Here is a 21,022-nt window from a genome sequence, read left to right on the forward strand (position 1 = left end):
AAATTAATTCATTGAAACGCAATTGTGAGTAGTCTCTACGATAGAACTTAAAGCATATATATATATATATATATATATATATATATATATATATATATATATATATATATATATATATATATATATATTATATATATATATATATATATATATATATATATATTATATATATTATATATATATATATATATATATATATTATATATATTATATATATTATATATATATATATATATATATATATATATATATATATATATATATATATATATATATATATATATATATATATATATATATATATATATATATATATATATATATATATATATATATATATATATATATATATATATATATATATATATATATATATATATATATATATACTTCCCAATAAAGAGGGAGGGGGGTAAATTCCAGTTTGGGGGAGATTTCCTGGCGCGGGTGTACGCGGGAGGATGTTTTTACGAGGAAATTCTTCGGGGAAGAGTTTTCCATGTAGGGGGAGCTGGATTTCCTAGCATCTTTTAAAAAAAATAAAAAATTTAACAAAAAAAAATTTCAAATGAAAGTAAGGAGCAATAATAAAACTTAAAACGAACAGAAATTATTACGAATGTGAGGGGAGTTACCCCCTGCCCCCCTCAATACCTCACTTTTTACGCTAAAGTTGCTTTTCGAGCTTTGAAAGCGCTGCCTAAGTAAAGGATGACCTTGACACAATGTATTGTTTAATTTATTTTATTACTTTTTTTTGTCTTAGACAGGTGCACTTTGTATCGAAGGAGTTGTCGTAGACATTTCAAAAGGGCTCATTCAATTGGAAATTGAAATGGCTAGTGCCCTTTTTAATAGTCGAAAGTGATTGGAGAGCAATTAACCCTCTTCTCACGCCCACACTTTCCCCAAGCAAGTCCAATCAACATTTTGAGCAAGGCATTTTATTCGTTGAAGGTCCAGAAATTATGCCTTTGAGGATGACACCCCTCCCCCTCAGAGCCCTCAGGGCTAAGGTTGTAAGTCATGCCTTGTGGCACATGAGGTTTGACAAAAAGTATTCTCGTAGAAACTTCAAAAAGGGCCCATTCGATTGGGAACTGAGAGGGCTAGTGCCCACTTTGATATTCGAAAGCAATCGGAGGACGAATGCTCCCTTCTCACGCCCACCATTTCTCTAAACGCTTCTGATAAAATTATTTTTACAGCCATGTTCAACGTGCTTGAAAAGTAGAGAAATTATGTCTTTGAAGATGACAACCCCCTCAAAGCCGTCAGGACGAGGGCTGTAGGTTATGCCCTTGGTGTATATAGGATTTTTATCGAAAGCGTTTTCGTAGGAACTTCAAAAAGGACTCATTTGAATGGAAATTGAGAAGACTAGTGCCTTTGTTATCAGTCGAAAGTGACCGAAGGGCTAATACACCCCCCACCATGCCCATCATTTCCTAAAACATTTCCAAGCGAAATTTTGAGGTAGCCATTTCGTTCAACGTAGTTGGATATAATACTTATTAGAAAACAATAAAACTTATTGGATATAAGTTTTTATAGAAAGTGTGGTCATATACACTTCAGAGGGGGCTCATTGGGTTTGCAATCCGAAGTTTTAATACCCTTTTTGAGCTACCCCTCCCCTAACAAACACGTCGTATTGTATCGAAATGGATCTAATGCAAATTGTGAGATAGCTATTTTATTCAAAATAGTCTAAATATCCTATGACAAGGCTTTTGGGGTTTTAACGAGCCCCCAGAGCAAGGGGACAAGCGTTGTAAGTTATGCCCCGGGAGCATTTAAGGTTTTTATGGAAGGGATGGTTGTTTACCACTTTAAAGGAGGCTCATTTCGTTGAATATTGGAAGTTCTAGATATTGGAAGTTCATAAGTCAAAAGTGATGGAGGGCAGCAAGCAACCGCCCCAACTAACCCTCTTCACCTAACAAATGTGATTACAATTGTGAAATAGTAATAGTAATTGTGAAAATAAATAGTAATTACTATTTTAGTAATACTAAAATAGTAATTTTGGACTAACAAAACAGTCCAAAGAACATATAACAATCACTCTAGGGTTGACCCCCACCCAGTGCCCTGGAGATAGGGTTGTAAGTCCCATCCTAGGGGCATATAAGATTTTTATGGAATGGATGGTCGTATAATCCTCAAACGGGGCTATTTTAATTTGAAATTGGAAGTTATGGTGCCCTTATTAAGAGTCAAAATTGAGAGAAACCAGCCCCCCCCCCCGACACACATTCATCATTTCTCCAAAACGTCCAATCAAAATTTGATGATAGCAAATTTGTTCCGGAAATTATGTCTTTGAGGAAGGCATTCCCGTCCCCACAGATCTCAGGGCAAGGGTCTAGGGGCATATAAGGTTCTTATAGAAAGGGTGGTCCGACATACTTCGGAAGGGACTCATTGGATTGGTAATCTGAATTTCTATTACCCTTTTTATGGCACTTGGTATTAACCAAGTGACATATAGCGATCGCAAATTCTGTCGGTCGGTCTGTCTGTCTGTCTGTCGGTCTGTCTGTCCCGGTTTTGCTAGTTTAGGCACTTCCAGATAAGCTAGGACGATGAAATTTGGCAGGCGTATCAGAGACCAGATCAGATTAAATTAAAAATAGTCGTTTCCCTGATTCAAACATCTGGGGAGAGTGGGGGGATGGTTAATTCGGAAAAATTAGAAAAAATGAGGTATTTTTAACTTACGAAAGGGTGATCAATCCTTAATGAAATTTGATATTTAGAAGGATATCGTGTCTCAGAGCTCCTATTTCGAATCTCGACCAGATCCGGTGACACTGGGGGGAGTTGGAGGGGGAAACCTAAAATCTTGGAAAACGCTTAGAGTAGAGAGATCGGGATGAAACTTGGTGGGATAAATAGGCACATGTCCTAGATACGTGATTGACATAACCGGAACGGATTCGCTCTCTTTGGGGGAGTTGAGGGGAAGGTTAATTCTGAAAAATTAGAAAAAATGAGTTATTTTTAACTTACGAAGGTTAGGTTAGGTTCAGCCATTTTATTCAAAATATTCCAAAGATTATATAACAAGACAACCCCTCCCCCGACAACCCCTCTTTCTATTCAAAATAATTTATTCAAAATATGCCAAAGATTATATAACAAGGCTTTAGGGGTTGATACAAACCACCAGAGCCCGGGGACGAAGGTTGTAAGTTATGCCACTGGGCATTTAAGCTTTTATGGAAGGGATAGTTGTCTAACTTTAGAAGAAGCTCATTTGGTTGAAAATTGGGAGTTCTAGTTCCTTTTTAAGTGTTGAAAGTAATTGAGGGCATTATACCCGCCCATTATTTTCCATAACAAAAATCTAAACAAAGTTTTGAGACATCAATTGTTTTTCGGTATTGTTGAAAAGCTCAGTAATTATGTGTTTGGGGATGTCATCCCCCCCCAGAGGCCTCAGGGCAAGGGCAGCAAGTTAAGCAATTTGTTCATTATTTACATATAGCATATGTTATTGAGAAGAGGTATGCATGTTTGACTTCTACTTTCTCAAAATACGAATGGCATTAAGAAGGGTCTTTCAGGGAATGCTGAGGGGAGTTTTAAACTAGATCATAACATGTTATGTGTATATGGGTTGTCAAAAGGGTGTCCCTCAGGAATGGCTGAGTATATTTGGAATTTTCAGGAAATGATAAGGGAGATGATCAATTGACCAAAAAGGCAATATTTGCACGCTACTACTACTACAACTACTGCTGCTTCTACTGCTACCACAAGTACTATTACTACTGTCACTTCTATCACTAAAAGTACTATTTTTGTAGCGAGTACTACCAAGGCTGAGGATATTAAACAAAAAATATTTGAGGAAACGTCGAGGGGAAGTTTGAACTAAATCAAAACATATTAAGTGTATACAGATTGCTGATACGGGCGTATCAGCAATATTTTTGGAACGACTTATCACAACAAGAGTAAACTTCAGGGGCATTATGAGTGGGATGTTCAGTTGACTAAAGGGCAAAATATACCTGTTAATTCTGCTATTAGTACTGATGCTACTACTGTACTATGCACATGTACATTTTCAAAAGGGTATATCTCAAAAATTGATTTAGGTATTAAGTTGAATCTTTAGGAGAATACTTGAAGGGGAAGATCAATTAATTTTCAATTGTTTAATTAATTAGCAATGTTCAACTGACCAAAAGGCAATATGCACATGCTATTACCGTTAATAATATTGCTACTACTATTGGTAATGCAACACTAACACTGTAACTACTTTTACTATCACCGAAACTACTGTGATAATAGTACTATTAAGGCTAAGTCTATGAAGGTAAAATTTGAGAGAATATTAATGACAAATCCAAACTAACAAAAGAGACTATGTGCATTCAGATTGTCAAAATAGCGTATCTTAAGATTTAGTTTGTGGATTAAGTTGGAACTCCTTAAGTTGGAATTACTTATCAATTGACCAAAAGGCAATATGCCCACACTACTACAAGTACTAATGCTACTGCAACATTTACTAGTTCTTCTATTGCTATTACTAATGCTCCAATTACTACTTCTATCGCAACTACTTGTAAGGTTAAGGGCCTTAAGGTGAAAATTTCAAAAAGTATACGACTATACAGGTTAAAAAAGAGCAAATCGACAGTATCATAGCAATGGCTACTTGTATTGAGTTGAGTAGTTATACTACTGCTGTGACTACAATTACAACTATTTCTGAGGCTGTGAAGGTGAAATTTTCAGGGAATATTTCTGGAAACTTCTGTTACACGGATGAAAACCTGCCATCCCTATGCAGGTGTCAAAAGGGCATATGAGCATTACCTTAGGAATAGTTTTGTATGTGAAATTCAAACTTACAACGCTTGTTGTGGGGGTGTTTAAATTACCAAAAGACAATATTTGCATCATAATACTACTGCTTCTACTCCTACAACTACTACTACTGCTACTATTATTATTATCATTGCTACTACTACTGCTACTAATAAAGCTAAGACTACTACTATTAACTCTAATCCTACTGTTACTAATATAATTACTGGTACTACTAATACTACCAATAAATCTGACGGTATTACGGCAAAAATCTTGAGCAATATTGTAACTGTAAGTACATAAACCGAAACACACTATGCCCACAAAGGGAGTCAACAGGACATATCAGCAATGCTTCAGGACCGGTTGATGGTGTTAAGACAAAAATTTCAGTGCATTGAAGGGAATGTTGAAAAAAGTGCTATGTGCATACTGGTACAAATGCTAATACAACTATTGCTACTACACAAGCCAAGGGTATTAAGGTGAAGCTTTCAAGGAATATTTAGACGGATGCTGAACTAAACCAAAACGGACTATGATCATGTAGAATGTCAATAGGGTGACAAAGCAATATCACAATAACGGCTTACATTATTAAGTTAGACCTTTCAAGGTAAGATGTGACAGATTTTGAACTAGCCAGAAGACACTATGTTTTTATATATATATATATATATATATATATATATATATATATATATATATATATATATATATATATATATATATATATATATATATATATATATATATATATATATATATATAATATATATATATATATAATATATATATATATATATATATATATATATATATATATATATATCTATATATATAAAAATAAGTTGTCTGTGTGTGGATCTGTGGATCAGGTGACGTCATGTTTGTTCGCATATGACGTCTGAATTATTTCACACTAATACAAAAGAAGAAAAAAACTAAAAAAGGTAAAAACTACAAAAAAAACTAAAAAGAAAAAAAACTAAAAAAGCTAAAAAACTAAAAAAAACTAAAAAAAGGTAAAAATCTAATAACTAAAAAAAAACTGAAAAAAATAAAAAAAGGCAAAAACTACAATATAAATAAAAACTAATAAAAAAACTAAAAAAGCTAAAAAACTAAAAAAACTAAAAAAAACTAAAAAAAGGTAAAAAACTAAAAAAAAACTAAAAACTAAAAAAGAAAAAAACTAAAAAAAAGGAAAAAACTGAAAAATAAAAGAGAAAAAGAAAACTAAAAAAATATGAATAAATATATATAAAAATAAGTTGTTTGTGGGTTATGTCTGTCTGTCTGTCTGTCGAGTGACGTCGTGTTTGTCCGCATATGACGTCTGAATTATTTCACACTAATACAAAAGAAGAAAAAAAACTAAAAAAGGTAAAAACTACAAAAAAAACTAAAAAGAAAAAAAACTAAAAAAGCTAAAAAACTAAAAAAAACTAAAAAAAGGTAAAAAACTAAAAACTAAAAAAAACTGAAAAAACTAAAAAAAGGCAAAAACTAAAAAAAAAACTAAAAAATAATAAAAAAACTAAAAAAGCTAAAAAACTAAAAAAACTAAAAAAAGGTAAAAAACAAAAAAAAACTAAAAACTAAAAAAGAAAAAACTAAAAAAAAGGAAAAAACTGAAAAATAAGAGAAAAAGAAAACTAAAAAAATATTAATAAATATAAAAAATATAAATATAAATATAATATAAATTAGCAATCAACAAAGCACCGAGACACAAATGACGACCGGGACACAGGGAGTATAAATGACGACCAGGACATAAGTAAAAAAAAAAACTAAAAAAACTAAAAAAATGGTAAAAACTACAAAAAAACTAAAAACTAATAAAAAAACTAAAAAATCTAAAAATCTAAATAAACTAAAAAAGAAAAAAAAGAAAAAAGGAAAAAAATACAGGAGAAAAACAAAACTAAAAAACGAATGTATATACAGACCGGGACACCGGGATACAAATGACGACCGGGACACAGGGAATATAAATGACGACCGGGACACAGGGACACAACTACAATGGGGACGCCGGGGGGCACAGGGGGATATAAATGACGACCGGGACACAAGGAATATAAATGACGCCCGGGACACTCAAAGAGAAATCACAGACTGGAACACCGGGACACAAATGACGACCGGGACACAGGGAATATAAATGACGACCGGACACAGGGACATAACTACAAAGGGGACGCCGGGGTGCACAGGGGGATATATAAATGACGATGGCGACTCAGGGAATGGTCGATTAGCAATCACCATCAACAAAGCTCAAGGGCAATCATTAGAATCATGAGGTATAGATCTGAATACGGATTGTTTTCCCATGGACCATTATATGTTGCATGTTCAAGAGTCGGTAAACCTGACAATCTATTTATATGCACAGACAATGGGACAGCAAAGAATGTTGTATATTCGCAAGTTTTACGTAGTTAAAAACATATATATATATATATATATATATATATATATATATATATATATATATATATATATATATATATATATATATATATATATATATATATATATATATATATATATATATATATATATATATATATATATATCTATATTCACAGGTGGGACATAGGGACACAACTACAATGGCGCGTAACTAATATGGCGCGTAACGACTTACGCGCGCGGGGGGGCTTGGGGGGGGGGCGCGAAGCGCCCCCACCAACTAGGTGTTGGGGTGGCGCGAAGCGCCACCCCAACAGCTAGTATATATATATTATTCTATATATATATATTATTCTATATGTATATATTATTCTATATATTTATATATTCTATATTATTCTATATTATATTATTCTATATTATTAATCTATATATTTATACAGCTCTGAAGTATGCTTCTTAAGCCTCAACAAACATTTTTGCACATGTTTCTTTAGGCATTAATTTTTTGAAATCCACATAGAGACACTCACTCACGGACAAACACACGAGCACAGAGACAACCATATGATCAAACACACACAGACGCAGGCACAACTAGCGTGTTTCAGATACGCACATGTGTCTCTGTGTCCATGCTAAATTTTGGATCTCCAATCCACCTACTTTGCTTACAGTCCGTCTACTTTTGTGTCACCGATAACGGACCCTTTCTAATAATTTCAGACTCATTCATTACAATTCTCCTTTCCTAAATTCATAACTAGGTTGATTACTTAGCTTTGTAGACAAAAACACACATAATCTAATATGATGATACTTATAATAATTGCGTATTAATTAGATATAACATACCTTTAAGTCATCTCCACTTAATCGGATTTGGCTGCGAGTTTCAATGCTTAGGTCCATCTGCAATGGTTGGATCCTTTTTTCAACCTTATCTTCTAGGCTAGCTAAAAGGCTTTGAGTCTCTCGATCTAGCATTTGAGCAGCCCCATCTTGGGAAAGTGAGGTGTCCTCTTTTAATGGAAACTGAATAGGTGGCACACCAAAAGGTGAACACAAAGTTGACACGAAAGACCTGCGGGAGAAAAAAATGCTTATTAGCGGGAAATAAATACAAAAATGTACCAAAAATACAAACAAATTGATCAAGAACTTAAACTGAGCATTACTAACAGATCTGAGCTACGACTAATCAAACTGGATAATTTAGTAAATGAATAACTTGATACACATCAATGCCCAAGAGATTGAACGCCTGAAATAAAAACACATTCTTTGCTATAATAGAAGCACCATAAAAGCTACTGGATCAGCTATATTTTGATGACATCTAGGAAATCATTTTAAGTCCTTTTTTATTTACTTTTGGTCGGATACAACCGTCAACTTAGATAACTTGCGTTATATTGATATTCCCCAAACATAATAAAAAGTCATCACGTGGTTCATAGGGTCTAAAAAGAGGGTCTCATATCAAATCACATTCCTTGCAAACCATTACATATAAATCTTTCACCCCAAAATGGCAGAAACATGTCCTTTCATTTACTGCATGATTTATCTCGTTACTTAATACAGCACCAAAACTTCAAATATTTGTTTGAACGAACCCTTTTCCGAATTTCTGGGACAAGTTCAATGTAATCCACCCTTGTTGAAAAAAACAAACAACAAAAACACATAAAAACTCCTAAAAGTTAAAAATAATTGACGCATAAATGCATCCTTGACCATCCTTTTCTAGAAAAATAGTTTTTTTTTTTGTTTTTTTTTGTAAGTAGGGCTTGAAAACTTTTTAAATAGATGGCATAGTTTTAAACAAGAATGCAACCCTTTTCAGGGGTATTTCCCCTCTCTTTTGTTAAGTGGGCGATTTGTATGCTAACAACTTTCGACAAGCAACAATAAAACAATAAAAAAAAAAATCTTTGATGCATATGTCACAGTGATTTGACAATACCTGCAATTTTATCAAGTCATAAGTTTCATTAGTGATATGCAACCCTTAAGTGCCTAAAGAAGGCACTACTGCCTTTCTTTCTACTGAAAAAAAAAATATGGAATGGTGTATTATTTTCATATTATATGAGAGTTTCTTAAATTGACTTACGTAAATTCCAAGAGAGGTTTTTTGATAAGCTTCTCTGTCTCCTTCCTAAAAGCATTTAGTTCATCGTATTCCATTTTTGCTTCAAGGGCCGCAATTGCTTGCTCACGAGATATCTAGTAAGGAATTTCAAATATTCATATGAGAGAGAAGTTTAGCAAAATATACAACAGCGAAAAATAAACCACACTGTAAAAAAAACAAAACAAAAAAACATTCAAATGAAACAACAAAGAAAAGGGTACAACCGTCTTTACAGTCGAGACAAAGAGAGCAAGCGGGAGAGAGGGAAAGAGAGGAAGAGAGAAAGAGAGAGAGAGAGAGAGAGAGAGAGAGAGAGAGAGAGAAACTCAATTATTAATTTTATTGGCTTCAGTACTACCCAACTATTTTACTGACCCACCTGTTAATCTCAAATGGCCTGGATTTTCATTTGAACATGGCAAAAGATTTCATTTGTATAATCTTGCCGACATTTTTTTTTCGGTTGTGCGTAGACTTGTTAGTGCAAGAGGTGAGACAGTGTAAAAGAACGGTAGTACACAAAGAAAAGACTGAAACCTGATCAGTTATTGCCGAGCTGCATTTCCAGTAATATTTCAGAATACTGCACTACTCATTCAAAACCACAATTAAATTTTCTAATTCTTAAGTTCGTTTCGCCTACTAAAAATTAAGAATAAACGAATATCAGATAATGCATTGCCCATTGCATAAGATTTTACTGACTTAATTTTTTTCTGGTCTGAAATAGTGAAAATTCGCTTTTCAATAAGAACTCTTTTCTGGTCAGAAAAAAGGGCCGATTTGAACTTATGTTTAGAACACTCAGGGTTATTTTTTATTTCTAATTCGCATCTCCCTCCCTTCAACACAAGATTAATAATCACCAATTCCCTGGGTTTCTCCTTTTTTGAACTATAACTAATAGAAACGTACTCGATATTTGAAGTCTTGTTTCAAGCCTGGTCCATCAATTCGTTTGACAAGAAATCCTTCCATCGCAGGTATTCTCCCTTTTGGCTTAATCAAAAGATGAAACATGGTCCGGTCCCAAGAAAGTCGAATTAAGTATCGAACAATGGACCCTGAAAAGAATACATATCAAGCGGAAAAATGAGTACATTTTAAAAAATACAAGAACAGAAATAGACAAACCCATTGTATAACAAAATTATACAACTGCAGTAGACGTGTAGAAGACGCAGCCCAAGGGGACAGAATGACCCCAAGGGCATTTATATAATTACTGAACTAAACAACCTTGGTTTTTATGAACGAAGATTTTTTTTTGACGAAATTTTTAGCGATGTAATTGTTCTAACAAGAAAAATTATATTGATTGTATTTTCAATATACATTGTATTTCAATATATTGATTACAATATATTGATACGTTGGATTTTGAATATATTGTGTTTTATATTAATTGATGGAAGAGGGGCTCCATGTTCATATTAATTTCAAAAAATAAAATTCGTAAGTGCAATACCACCATCATTTCATAATTCATTCTTTGCAAATCAACCAGCAAACTTCATATTAAAAATAAAGTCAAACAAGAACTAAGAGCTCATATGGCACTTGTGACGAGGCAAGAAGAGCTAAGAGCCAAGAGATCATATGGTATGAGCTCTAGAAAATTCTATGAATCAATAGATTGATTTAAAAGGAAAATAAGAGGCTTAATGCCGGTCAGGATTTAAAATAAGAGCTCTGAGTCACGATGTCCTTCTAAATATCAAAATTCATTAAGATCCGATCACTCACTCGTATGTTACAGATACCTAATTTTTTCTAATTTTTCCTCTCCCTTTAGCCTCCCAAATGGTCGTATCTGGGAAAACGGCTTTATCAAGTCAATTTGTGCAGCTCTCTGACACGCCTACCCATTTTCATTGTCCTAGCACGTCCAGAAGCACCAAACTCGCCAAATCACTGAACACCTCCCCCCAACTCAACCAAAGAGAGCAAATCCAGTACGGTTCCGTCAATCACGTATCAATGACATTTACTTATTCTATCCACCAAGCTACATCCCGATTCCTCCACTCCAAGTGTTTCCAAGATTTCCCCCTCCAACTCCCCCCAATGTCAAAAGATCTGGTCGGGATTTGAAATAAGAGCTCTGAGACATGAATTCCTCCGCAATATTAAATTTCATTAAGATCCGATCTCCTATTCGTAAAATAAAAATACCCCAATTTTCACGTTTTCCAAGAATTCCGGTTTCCCCCTCCAACTCCCCCCAAAGTAATAGGATCATGTCAGAATTTAAAACTAGAGCTTTAAAGCGCAAGACCCTTCTAAATATCAACTTTCATTAAGATCTGGTCATCCTTTCGTAAGTTACAAATACCTCAATTTTCAAAATTAACCCCCCCCCCCCAACTCAACCAAAGACAGTAGATCCGGTCCGATTATGTCAGTCACGTGTCTTGGACAGTTTTTTATTCTTCCCGTCCAGTTTCATCCTGATATCACCGCTTTAAGTATTTTCTAAGATTTCCGGTTCCCCTCAACTGCCCCGCCCCCAATAACGCTGAATCCGGTTGAGGTTTAAAATAAGAGATCTGAGTCACTTCTAAACATGAAGATTCATGAAGATCCGATCACTCCTTCGTAAGTTAAAAATACGTCATTTTTTCTAATTTTCCAGAGTTAACTCCCCCCCCCCTAATAGAGCGGATCCGTTCCAATTATGTAAATCACGTATCTAAGACTTTTGCTAATTTTTCTCACCGAGTTTCATCCCGATCCCTCCAATCTAAGCGTTTTCCATGATTTTAGATTCCCCCACTCCAAACTCCTCCCAATGTCACCAGATCAGGTCAGGACTTAAAATAAGAGCTTTGAGACACGATATCCTTCTAAATATCAAATTTCATTGAGATCCGATCAACCGTTCGTAAGTTGAAAATACCTCATTTTTTCTAATTTTTCAGAATTAACCCCCCTCCAACTACCCCAAAGAGAGCGGATCTGTTCCGGTTATGTCAATCATGTATATAGGACTTGTGCTTATTTTTACCACCAAGTTTCATCCCGATCCCTCAACTCTTAAGTGTTTTCCAAGTTTTAGGTTTCCCCTTCCCAACTCCTACCCCCCCCCATGTCACCAGATCCGGTCAGGATTTAAAATAACAGCTCTGAGACACGGTATCCTTCTAAATATCAAATTTCATTGAGATCCGATAACCCGTTCGTAAGTTAAAAATACTTCATTTTTTCTAATTCTTCAGAATTACCCCCCCCCCCCAACTACCCCAAAGAGAGAGGATCCGTTACGGTTATGTCAATCATGTATCTAGGACTTGTGCTTATTTTTCCCACCAAGTTTCATCCCGATCCCTCTACTCTAAGTGTTTTCCAAGTTTTAGGTTTCCCCCTCCCAACTCTCCCCCCCCCCCAATGTCACCAGATCTGTTCAGGATTTAAAATAAGAGCTCTGAGACACGATATCCTTCAAAATATCAAATTTCTTTGAGATCCGATCACCCGTTCGTAAGTTAAAAAGCCTCATTTTTTCTAATTTTTCAGAATTAACTCCCCCCCCCCCAACTACCCCAAAGAGAGCGGATCCGTTCCGGTTATGTCAATCATGTATCTAGGACTTGTGCTTATTTTTCCCACCAAGTTTCATCCCGATCCCTCCACTCTAAGTGTTTTCCAAGTTTTAGGTTTCCTCCTCCCAACCCGCCCCCCAATGTCACCAGATCTGTTCGGGATTTAAAGTAAGAGCTCTGAGACACGATATCCTTCTAAATATCAAATTTCATTGAGATCCAATCACCCGTTCGTAAGTTAAAAATACCTCATTTTTTCTAATGTTTCAGAATTACCCCCCCCCCCCCCCCTCCAACTACTCCAAAGAGAGCGGATCCGTTCCGGTTATGTCAATCATGTATCTAGGACTTGTGTTTATTTTTCCCACCGAGTTTCATCCCGATCCCTCCACTCTTAAGTGTTTTCCAAGATTTTAGGTTTCCCCCTTCCAACTCCCCCCCCCCCCAATATAATCGGATCCGGTCGAGATTTAAAGAAGAGCTCTGAGATAGGATATCCTTCTAAATATCAAATTTCATTGAGATTCGATCACCCGTTCGTAAGTTAAAAATACTTCATTTTTTCTAATTTTTCGGAATTAACCCCCCCCCCCCCAGCTACCCCAAAGAGAGCGGATCTGTCCCGGTTATGACTACCATGTATCTAGGACTTGTGTTTATTTTTCCCACTAAGTTTCATTCCGATCCCTCCACTCTAAGTGTTTTCCAAGTTTTAGGTTTCCCCCTCCCAACTCCCCTCCCCCAATGTCACCAGATCCGGTCGGGATTTAAAATAAGAGCTCTGAGACACGATATCCTTCTTAATATCAAATTTCATTGAGATCCGATCACCCGTTCGTAAGTTAAAAATACCTCATTTTTTCTAATTTTTCAGAATTGACCCCCCCCCCCCCTACCCCAAAGAGAGCAGATCCGTTCCAGTTACGTCAATCATGTATCTAAGACTTGTGCTTATTTTTCCCACCAAGTTTCATCCCGATCCCTCCACTCTAAGTGTCTTCCAAGTTTTAGGTTTCCCCCTCCCAACTCCCCCCCCCCCCAATGTCACCAGATCTGTTTGGGATTTAAAATAAGAGCTCTGAGACACGATATCCTTCTAAATATCAAATTTCATTGAGATCCGATTACCCGTTCGTAAGTTAAAAATACTTCAATTTTTCTATTTTTTTCGAATTAACGGGCCCCCCCACTCCCCCCCAGATGGTCAAATCGGGAAAAAGACTATTTCTAATTTAATCTGGTCCGGTCCATGATACGCCTGCGAAATTTCATCGTCCTAGCTTACCTGGAAGTGCATAAAGTAGCAAAACCGGGACCGACAGACCGACAGAATTTGCGATTGCTATATGTTACTTGGTTAATACCAAGTGCCATAAAAATAACCACAGCATTACAACCGACATAACAAAGTACAAGCGTATTAAATTTGAACCTTAGGACGAGTCCCGGATGATTTTAATGGAGGGATGGCATAAAAAGTACAGTCTTGGTCTACAGTTTATCTAAGAAGGGAGAGATTATTATGATCAATCTTCAGAGGGAAGGGCACCAAAGCAACCCCCACCCTTCGTATACGTTCCTGTTTCTTAAAACCAATTTAGACATCTACGGATATAGGCAATCCTCAAAAGTATACTGTTCTACTCGCATAAATAAATTTATACCGACATTCACTACGAAATTATTACAACTTACAACGAAAAAATGTATAGTTATAACTATTGGTATAACGTCATGGCCAAAACGAAAGTGCTTTGGGTCTGAAGCTTTTTAAAGAACAAAGGTTAAGACTGTTCTAACAAAAACGTCTCCCAGATCCTAGACAATTTTTGTCATTCTATTCTGTTGTACATAATTTTTTATTTTAATGCCGTTTACATTTCATGTATACTGCAACTGATGTCAAAAAACCTTTCCTACAGTAAAATTAATTTATAAAACTTTTTCCACCAAGCAAGTTTTTCAAAGAAAAGTTAGATCATGAGATATGTTTATCATGTTTTATCGTTTTTTATCATCAAGTTTTATTTGTTTTGTTGAAAAAAATTAAAATAAAGAATTTAATTCAACGTGTAACAATTTTTCCATTAATTGTTTTTGGGGAGGATTTTTTAGTGACTTATTTGTTCTTGGGTCAGCGGTGACCTCGATCAATAATGCTTAGCAACCACCCTTTTTCATAGATATTATTAGATGATATAGATATTTCATAAATTATTTAAAAAGCTTTTTCCACAAAATAAGTTTTTCAAAGAAAAGTGAAGAGCTCCATGAAACCAAAAATAAGCAAAAATTAAAGTCAAATAATCTTCCAAGAAAAAAACTACCATAATCACTATCAGTAAATAAATGAACCGTAAAACGAATAGAAATTACAGTGAATGGCCGAGTCAAATTCAAAAAGAGTAAAACTAGCATGAGTAGGGCTGATAACCCTCATGACCTCAAGACCAGAACATAATTTGCACTTTACTGAAAAACAAAACAAAAAATAGCAGAAAACAATTGACCGCGTATTGTCAGTTTAATTGACATATATTGATATTTATTCCTTAAAGTTTTGATAATTTTTTGTTTATGAAAATAAAAAGTGAAAACATTCAAAACGAACTTTGTTTTTAGTAAAGCGCGGATTATGTTCTAGTCTTGAGAAGGCATGGGGGGTATCAGCTTTGCGCACGTTAATTTTTGCTCGTTTTGAGTTTGACTCGGCTATTTATTGTAATTTCTGTTTGTTTTTAGTTTCATTTATTTATTTATTGATAATGATGTGTGGTAGTCTTGAGCTTGGAAGATTATTTTACTTTATTTCTGCTCATTTTTGACTTAATGGACATCTTTTACTTTTCTTTGAAAAAATTTGTTTTGTGGAAAAAGTTTTTCAAATTAATTTCGGTTCGTTTTTTATTCACATAGTCTTCTTCATAGAAAAAAAAAATATTTCTTTAAGAATTCACAGTTCGGGTTGCTATTTGTGTGTCGAAGAAACTTTTCCAACAATTTTTGATCCCGATATAAGCAGTATTTTTTAATTTAATTTTATAGCCCCTGAAGTTGACCTGAAAAACAAAACTTAATATCATTCCCGAAAGATTCTAATCTTTGCTCTTTGACAACCTGGATACATTGACAAGCTTTTCATTTATTTAAATTGTAAGAGCAGTAGCAGTAATAGTAGTAGCCCCAAAAGTTTCAACTTAATGACATAAGTCGTTCTCACTATATTGCTGAGGTGTCTTATTGGCAACCATAAACGTAATGCCTTTTGATTTAGTTTAAAGCAACATTTAGATTTGAAGTATAATGGGCTAATTACATAATTGTGGGGGTGGAAATGCCCAATATACCTAAGACATAGTTGCTGGACCGTTCTACTATGCTGAACAAAATGGATGTCTCAAAATTTTGACTGGATGCGTTTGGAAAATGAATGAGCTTGAGAGAAGAGGTTCCTTGCCCTCTAATCTCTTTTTACTCTTATAAGGAGCAGCAGAGCTTTCAATTCTGAATCGAATTAGATCCTTTAAAGTTTCAAAGATATTTTTAGCAATTATAGAATGGTGCTACCTATGATATTACTTATATGCCCTCATGAAAACTTGTATGCATACAGTTTTTTGTTTAACTGAAACTCCTCCTAAACGTTCTCTAAAAGTTTTACCTTAACACCCTTAGCGTCATTAGTTACAGTAACTTTAGTGGTAGCATTAAAAGTACACAGATAATGCCTTCTGGCTAGTTCAAAATCCCCAACAACTTACCCTTAAAGGTCTAACTTAATAACATAAGTTGTTCTTCAGACATTGCTTTGTCACCTTTTTGAAAGTCCACATGTTCATAGTTTGTTTTAATTTATTTCAACGTACTTCTAAATATTCCTTGAAAGCTTCACCTTAATACACTTAGCTTGTGCAGTAAAAATAGTTGTAGCCGCATTATTAGCAGTTTATGCATAGCACCTTTGGTTTCTTCAACATATCGCCTCTTTAAAGAGGCACGAGTGTGCCTCCTTGATGCTGAAAGTCTCAGCTTAATGCCATCAACCGCTCATGAAGCATTTCTGATGCATCTGTCTGACAACCTTTGTGGGCATAGTGTGATTCAAGTTAGTTCGTGACAGTTTCTATATATCCCGAATTTTTCCTCCTTAATATCCTAGTTTTAATAGCAGTAGTAGTAGTAGTAGTAGCAGGAGAATTTATTGTAATAGCTTAAGCTTTAGTGGCAGTAATAGTAACAGAAGTAATAATAATAGTAACAGCAGTAGTAGCATAAGTAGGAACAGTAGGATTAGGATGCAAATATTGCTTTTGGTTAGTTCAAAATCCCTCACAACAAACACTGTTAGTTTCAACTACACACCAAACAGTTCTAAGATATTACTGTTACGGTTATAGACGCTTAGCCCCCCCCCCCCGAAAATGCCCCCTCCCGCGGACAATATCCCCCGTTAAATACCCTCCCCCCTGGAAAATAAGCTTTTCCAAATTTCAGAATTTAATTTGAGTTTTTTCTTATTCCGTAGGGGAGAAGAGTTTTGGTACTTGTGTATTATGCGCCATGTTTACGCTGTGTTAAACTCAAGAACAAACCGATTTCTTCGTTAGTTTCTTCAGCTAAGCGCAAGACAAGACAAAAACAAGTGACAGAATATATGAGAAATATAAAATTTCGGCTATATATTTGCACATAAGGAGGGGGGGGGTAAAGTATTTGGACAGTTTGAAGTCAGAACACAGTTCTTACTTCATAATATGCAGAATAATCGTACCTAGCACATCTTGCATGCAGATCCGCTATACCTTAACCCCACCCCCCCTAATGTGCAAATTTATAGCCCAAATTTGACTCTAATGTAACGAAGAAACTAAAGAAACAACTGGTTTGTTCCCGAGTTTTACACTCAGAGTAAACTTGAGTGAGGAGCACATAGAACACAAGCACCAAAACTTCTTCCCCCTACGGAAGCTGAAAAAAGCCAGCCACCTGGTGATACATCCTTTTGACAACCTGCATACAGACGGCGTGTTGTGATTCAGTCGACCTTCCTCCCTCGAAATCCCTTGAAAATTTCACCTTCATACCCTTAGGCATAGTTGTAATAGTAGTCACAATAGTAGTATTGATATTAGTAGCAATAGTATTGAATAGCGGTAGTACTACAAGCAGCAGTAGTATTAATATATTGCCTTTTAGTCACTGGAACATCCCTCTCATCCAGCCCTGGAGGTTTCAACTTGATACAATTAGACATTGCAATGGCATTCATGATATTTCCTTTTGATAACCTCTATGTTCATATACTTTTTCATCTCAATGCTCTTAGTCTTACAAGTAGTTGCAATAGAAGTAATAGTAGTAGTAACAGTAGTATTAGCAGTAGTGTGCACATATCGCCTTTTGGTGAGGTGATCTTCCCCTTTAAGCATTCTCTGAAAGGTCCAACTTAATACACACAAATCAGTTCTTGGGATACGCCATTTTGACAATTTGCATGCACATAGCGTCTTTTGATGTAGTTCTAATTTCTGCTCAATACTGTAAATGGTGTGGTCTGGTAGTAGTAGTATTGGTGGTAGTTGTAGTAGCATTGGTAGAATGCAAATATTGCCTTTTTGATCATATCCCTTATCATTTCCTGAATTTTCCAAATTAATGTACTCAGTTATTCCTGTTACACCCTTTTAACGATCCTTACATACATAACCTGTTTTGATTTAGTTCAACACTCCCAACATTCTCTGAAAGACTCACCTAAATGCCCTTCGTCTTCTTGGAAAGTAAAGTTCTAACGTCCATACCTTTCTTAATAGCATATACTATGTGTAAACAATGAACGAATTGTCTAGAGGAAGCTGTACCGTCGGAAGTATACAGCCCTTGTCCTATGGACTGTGGGGGGGCTGACATCCCCAAACAAATAACTACTGGATCTTTCAACAAGGCTGAATAAAATAGATCTCTTAAAATATCGATCAGACATGTTTCGAAGAATGATAGGCTTTGGGGGGCTCATTGCCCTCCCTTCATTTGGACTCACAAAAAGGGCACTAAAACTTCCGATTTCCAATCAAATGAGCTTCATCCGATCCAAAGATAGTACGACCACACGTTCCATAAAAGCCTTGTATGTTCCTGGGTATAACTTAAAATCCTTGCCAATGGGCTCTGGGGGATCGCATTTAACCTAAAGACATTGTTGTATGATTTTTAAACAATTGGTTACAAAATAGCTATCTCACAATTTCAATTGAATACGTTCCGGGAAAAGAGGATGTTATGGGGGGGGCTAATTCCTCTCCATTGTGTTTAACTCTTAAAAGTGAACTAGAACTATACATTTCTAATAAAATGAGCCTCTTCTAAAGTTCACAAGACCACCCCTTCCATTAAAAACCTTATATGCCCCTGGGGCATAACTTACAACCCTTAACCTATGACTCTGGGGGATTCTGTCAGCCCTAAAGACCTTATTATATGATAAGTAAGTAAAATATTGCACCGTACCCAAAAAACTTACCAATCATAATACTGCCGCTAAAGCTAAGACCACATCTATTAATCAATATTTCAGTTACTATGAGCTAGCGTTCGTTTTTAATTATAAAGTATAATATAAGTTATTTTAATAATGGGTTGTTCAAAGCCTGCGTTGAGCAGTGGATAGTCTGTTGCAATTTTACTCTGTAGGTTACAAGTTCAATTTTTACCGAGGGCGATTTTTACACATTTGTCAATTTAAAGTCTAAACAAAACTTCTACTAATGACTACTACATGAGATCCTCTTGACTAACACAATTTATGATGAACTTTTTCGATGCTTTATGTAAAGTGTTCTAGATTTTTTCATTATCAGGACAAATTTTTGCTGCCTTGTTGTATCCTTTCTTCAATAAATATGATAGCAGTTTTGGTGCCTTGTCTATTACTATTGTCTATTGTCTATTTCTTCTATTGTCCTTCTTATTGTTCTATTGTCTATCTTTTATTGTCCTTGTCTATTGTCTTATAAATCTTGTCTATTACTTTATATAAAATGCTTGACGAGAGATATTTTTTCAAAGAAAATTACAAACAGGAAAAGGCCTAAGGCTTTTCTTATTTGGAATAGTAAGAGACAGACCTCAGAGAATCAGGCAGCTAACAAATTTGAATATGTGCCATGGTTTGTTCTTTATTAAGTTTTCGCCTGTCCCTGAAGCCATGATGCTAATGAAACTTACATATTTCCTATTTATAATTAATCGAACCCTTATGTAATACTATTTATTAATGTTTGAGCTACTATGAACTAGCGATCGTTTTTTATTATAATGTAGATGAAACTAGCATAATCGACATTTATAATGAACTGTATCGAGCCTTTATGTAAAACCTTGATTACGAACACACCATCACAACCTCAAAGAATCACAAACCTCAAAGAATCAGGCAATTAAACAAGTAAAATATATGTAATGATTTCAGTGTTTCCATTCTAGGGGTTTCCCCGCTATAATACGGATTCTTGAGGTCTGTTAGGTGCAAACTTTTTCATTTAGGTATTTTGGGGATTTTTACAAGTCTTCTGGATTTTTAAAAGAATTTCTAGGCTTTTCCTAAATCTAGTGGTTTTTCTCGATATAGCGCATAGATCTGTGCAAATGATGCAATTCGCTCATGAATTGGCCTAAGGCGTTCATATAAAATGATTAACAGGCCTTGGCCTCTACTTTCTTTCAAATGCACAAAAGTAAACCTGAGGTTCAGACGTTAATAAAGCATGGCGCTCAAGGAGCCCCGACATGGCTAGGAAACTGAAGGAGCTTTGTGCTGCAACGTTGGCCTCAGGTTGCATTATGCCGAGATGCGTTTTATTAAGTAGCAGCAGAGGAGGGGTAATAAGAGAAAACATAGAAATAGGTCAATTGCAAAATGAAGAGGCAAATTGTGAAATCTATTTTTTTTTTTTTTTTTTTGACGAAGAGGGACGGGTGCAAACTCCATTTTCTGCGCACACACTTGCACCAGGGTATTCAGATGTGTGCAACCATTGAAGTAAGCCTAAATATGAAATTATCAGTCTGTGTTCATCCCCTTACC

General features: G+C 35.3%; 1 protein-coding gene across 4 annotated transcripts in view; it reads right to left on the bottom strand.

Annotated features, from left to right (window-relative positions):
- LOC136039927 (uncharacterized) overlaps positions 1-21,022 on the bottom strand; it is a 125,033-nt gene that overhangs the window by 36,853 nt on the left and 67,158 nt on the right. For all 4 annotated transcript variants that reach the window (XM_065723913.1, XM_065723915.1, XM_065723912.1 and 1 more), the window contains 3 exons: positions 10,313-10,461; positions 9,377-9,489; positions 8,113-8,341 (listed from right to left, as the gene is read on the bottom strand). In XM_065723913.1, the coding sequence (XP_065579985.1) occupies positions 8,113-8,341; positions 9,377-9,489; positions 10,313-10,461 (491 nt within the window). The remainder of the gene's footprint in view (positions 1-8,112; positions 8,342-9,376; positions 9,490-10,312; positions 10,462-21,022) is intronic.

This window comes from Artemia franciscana, chromosome 20 (assembly GCF_032884065.1).
Source record: "Artemia franciscana chromosome 20, ASM3288406v1, whole genome shotgun sequence".
Classification (NCBI taxonomy): domain Eukaryota; kingdom Metazoa; phylum Arthropoda; class Branchiopoda; order Anostraca; family Artemiidae; genus Artemia; species Artemia franciscana.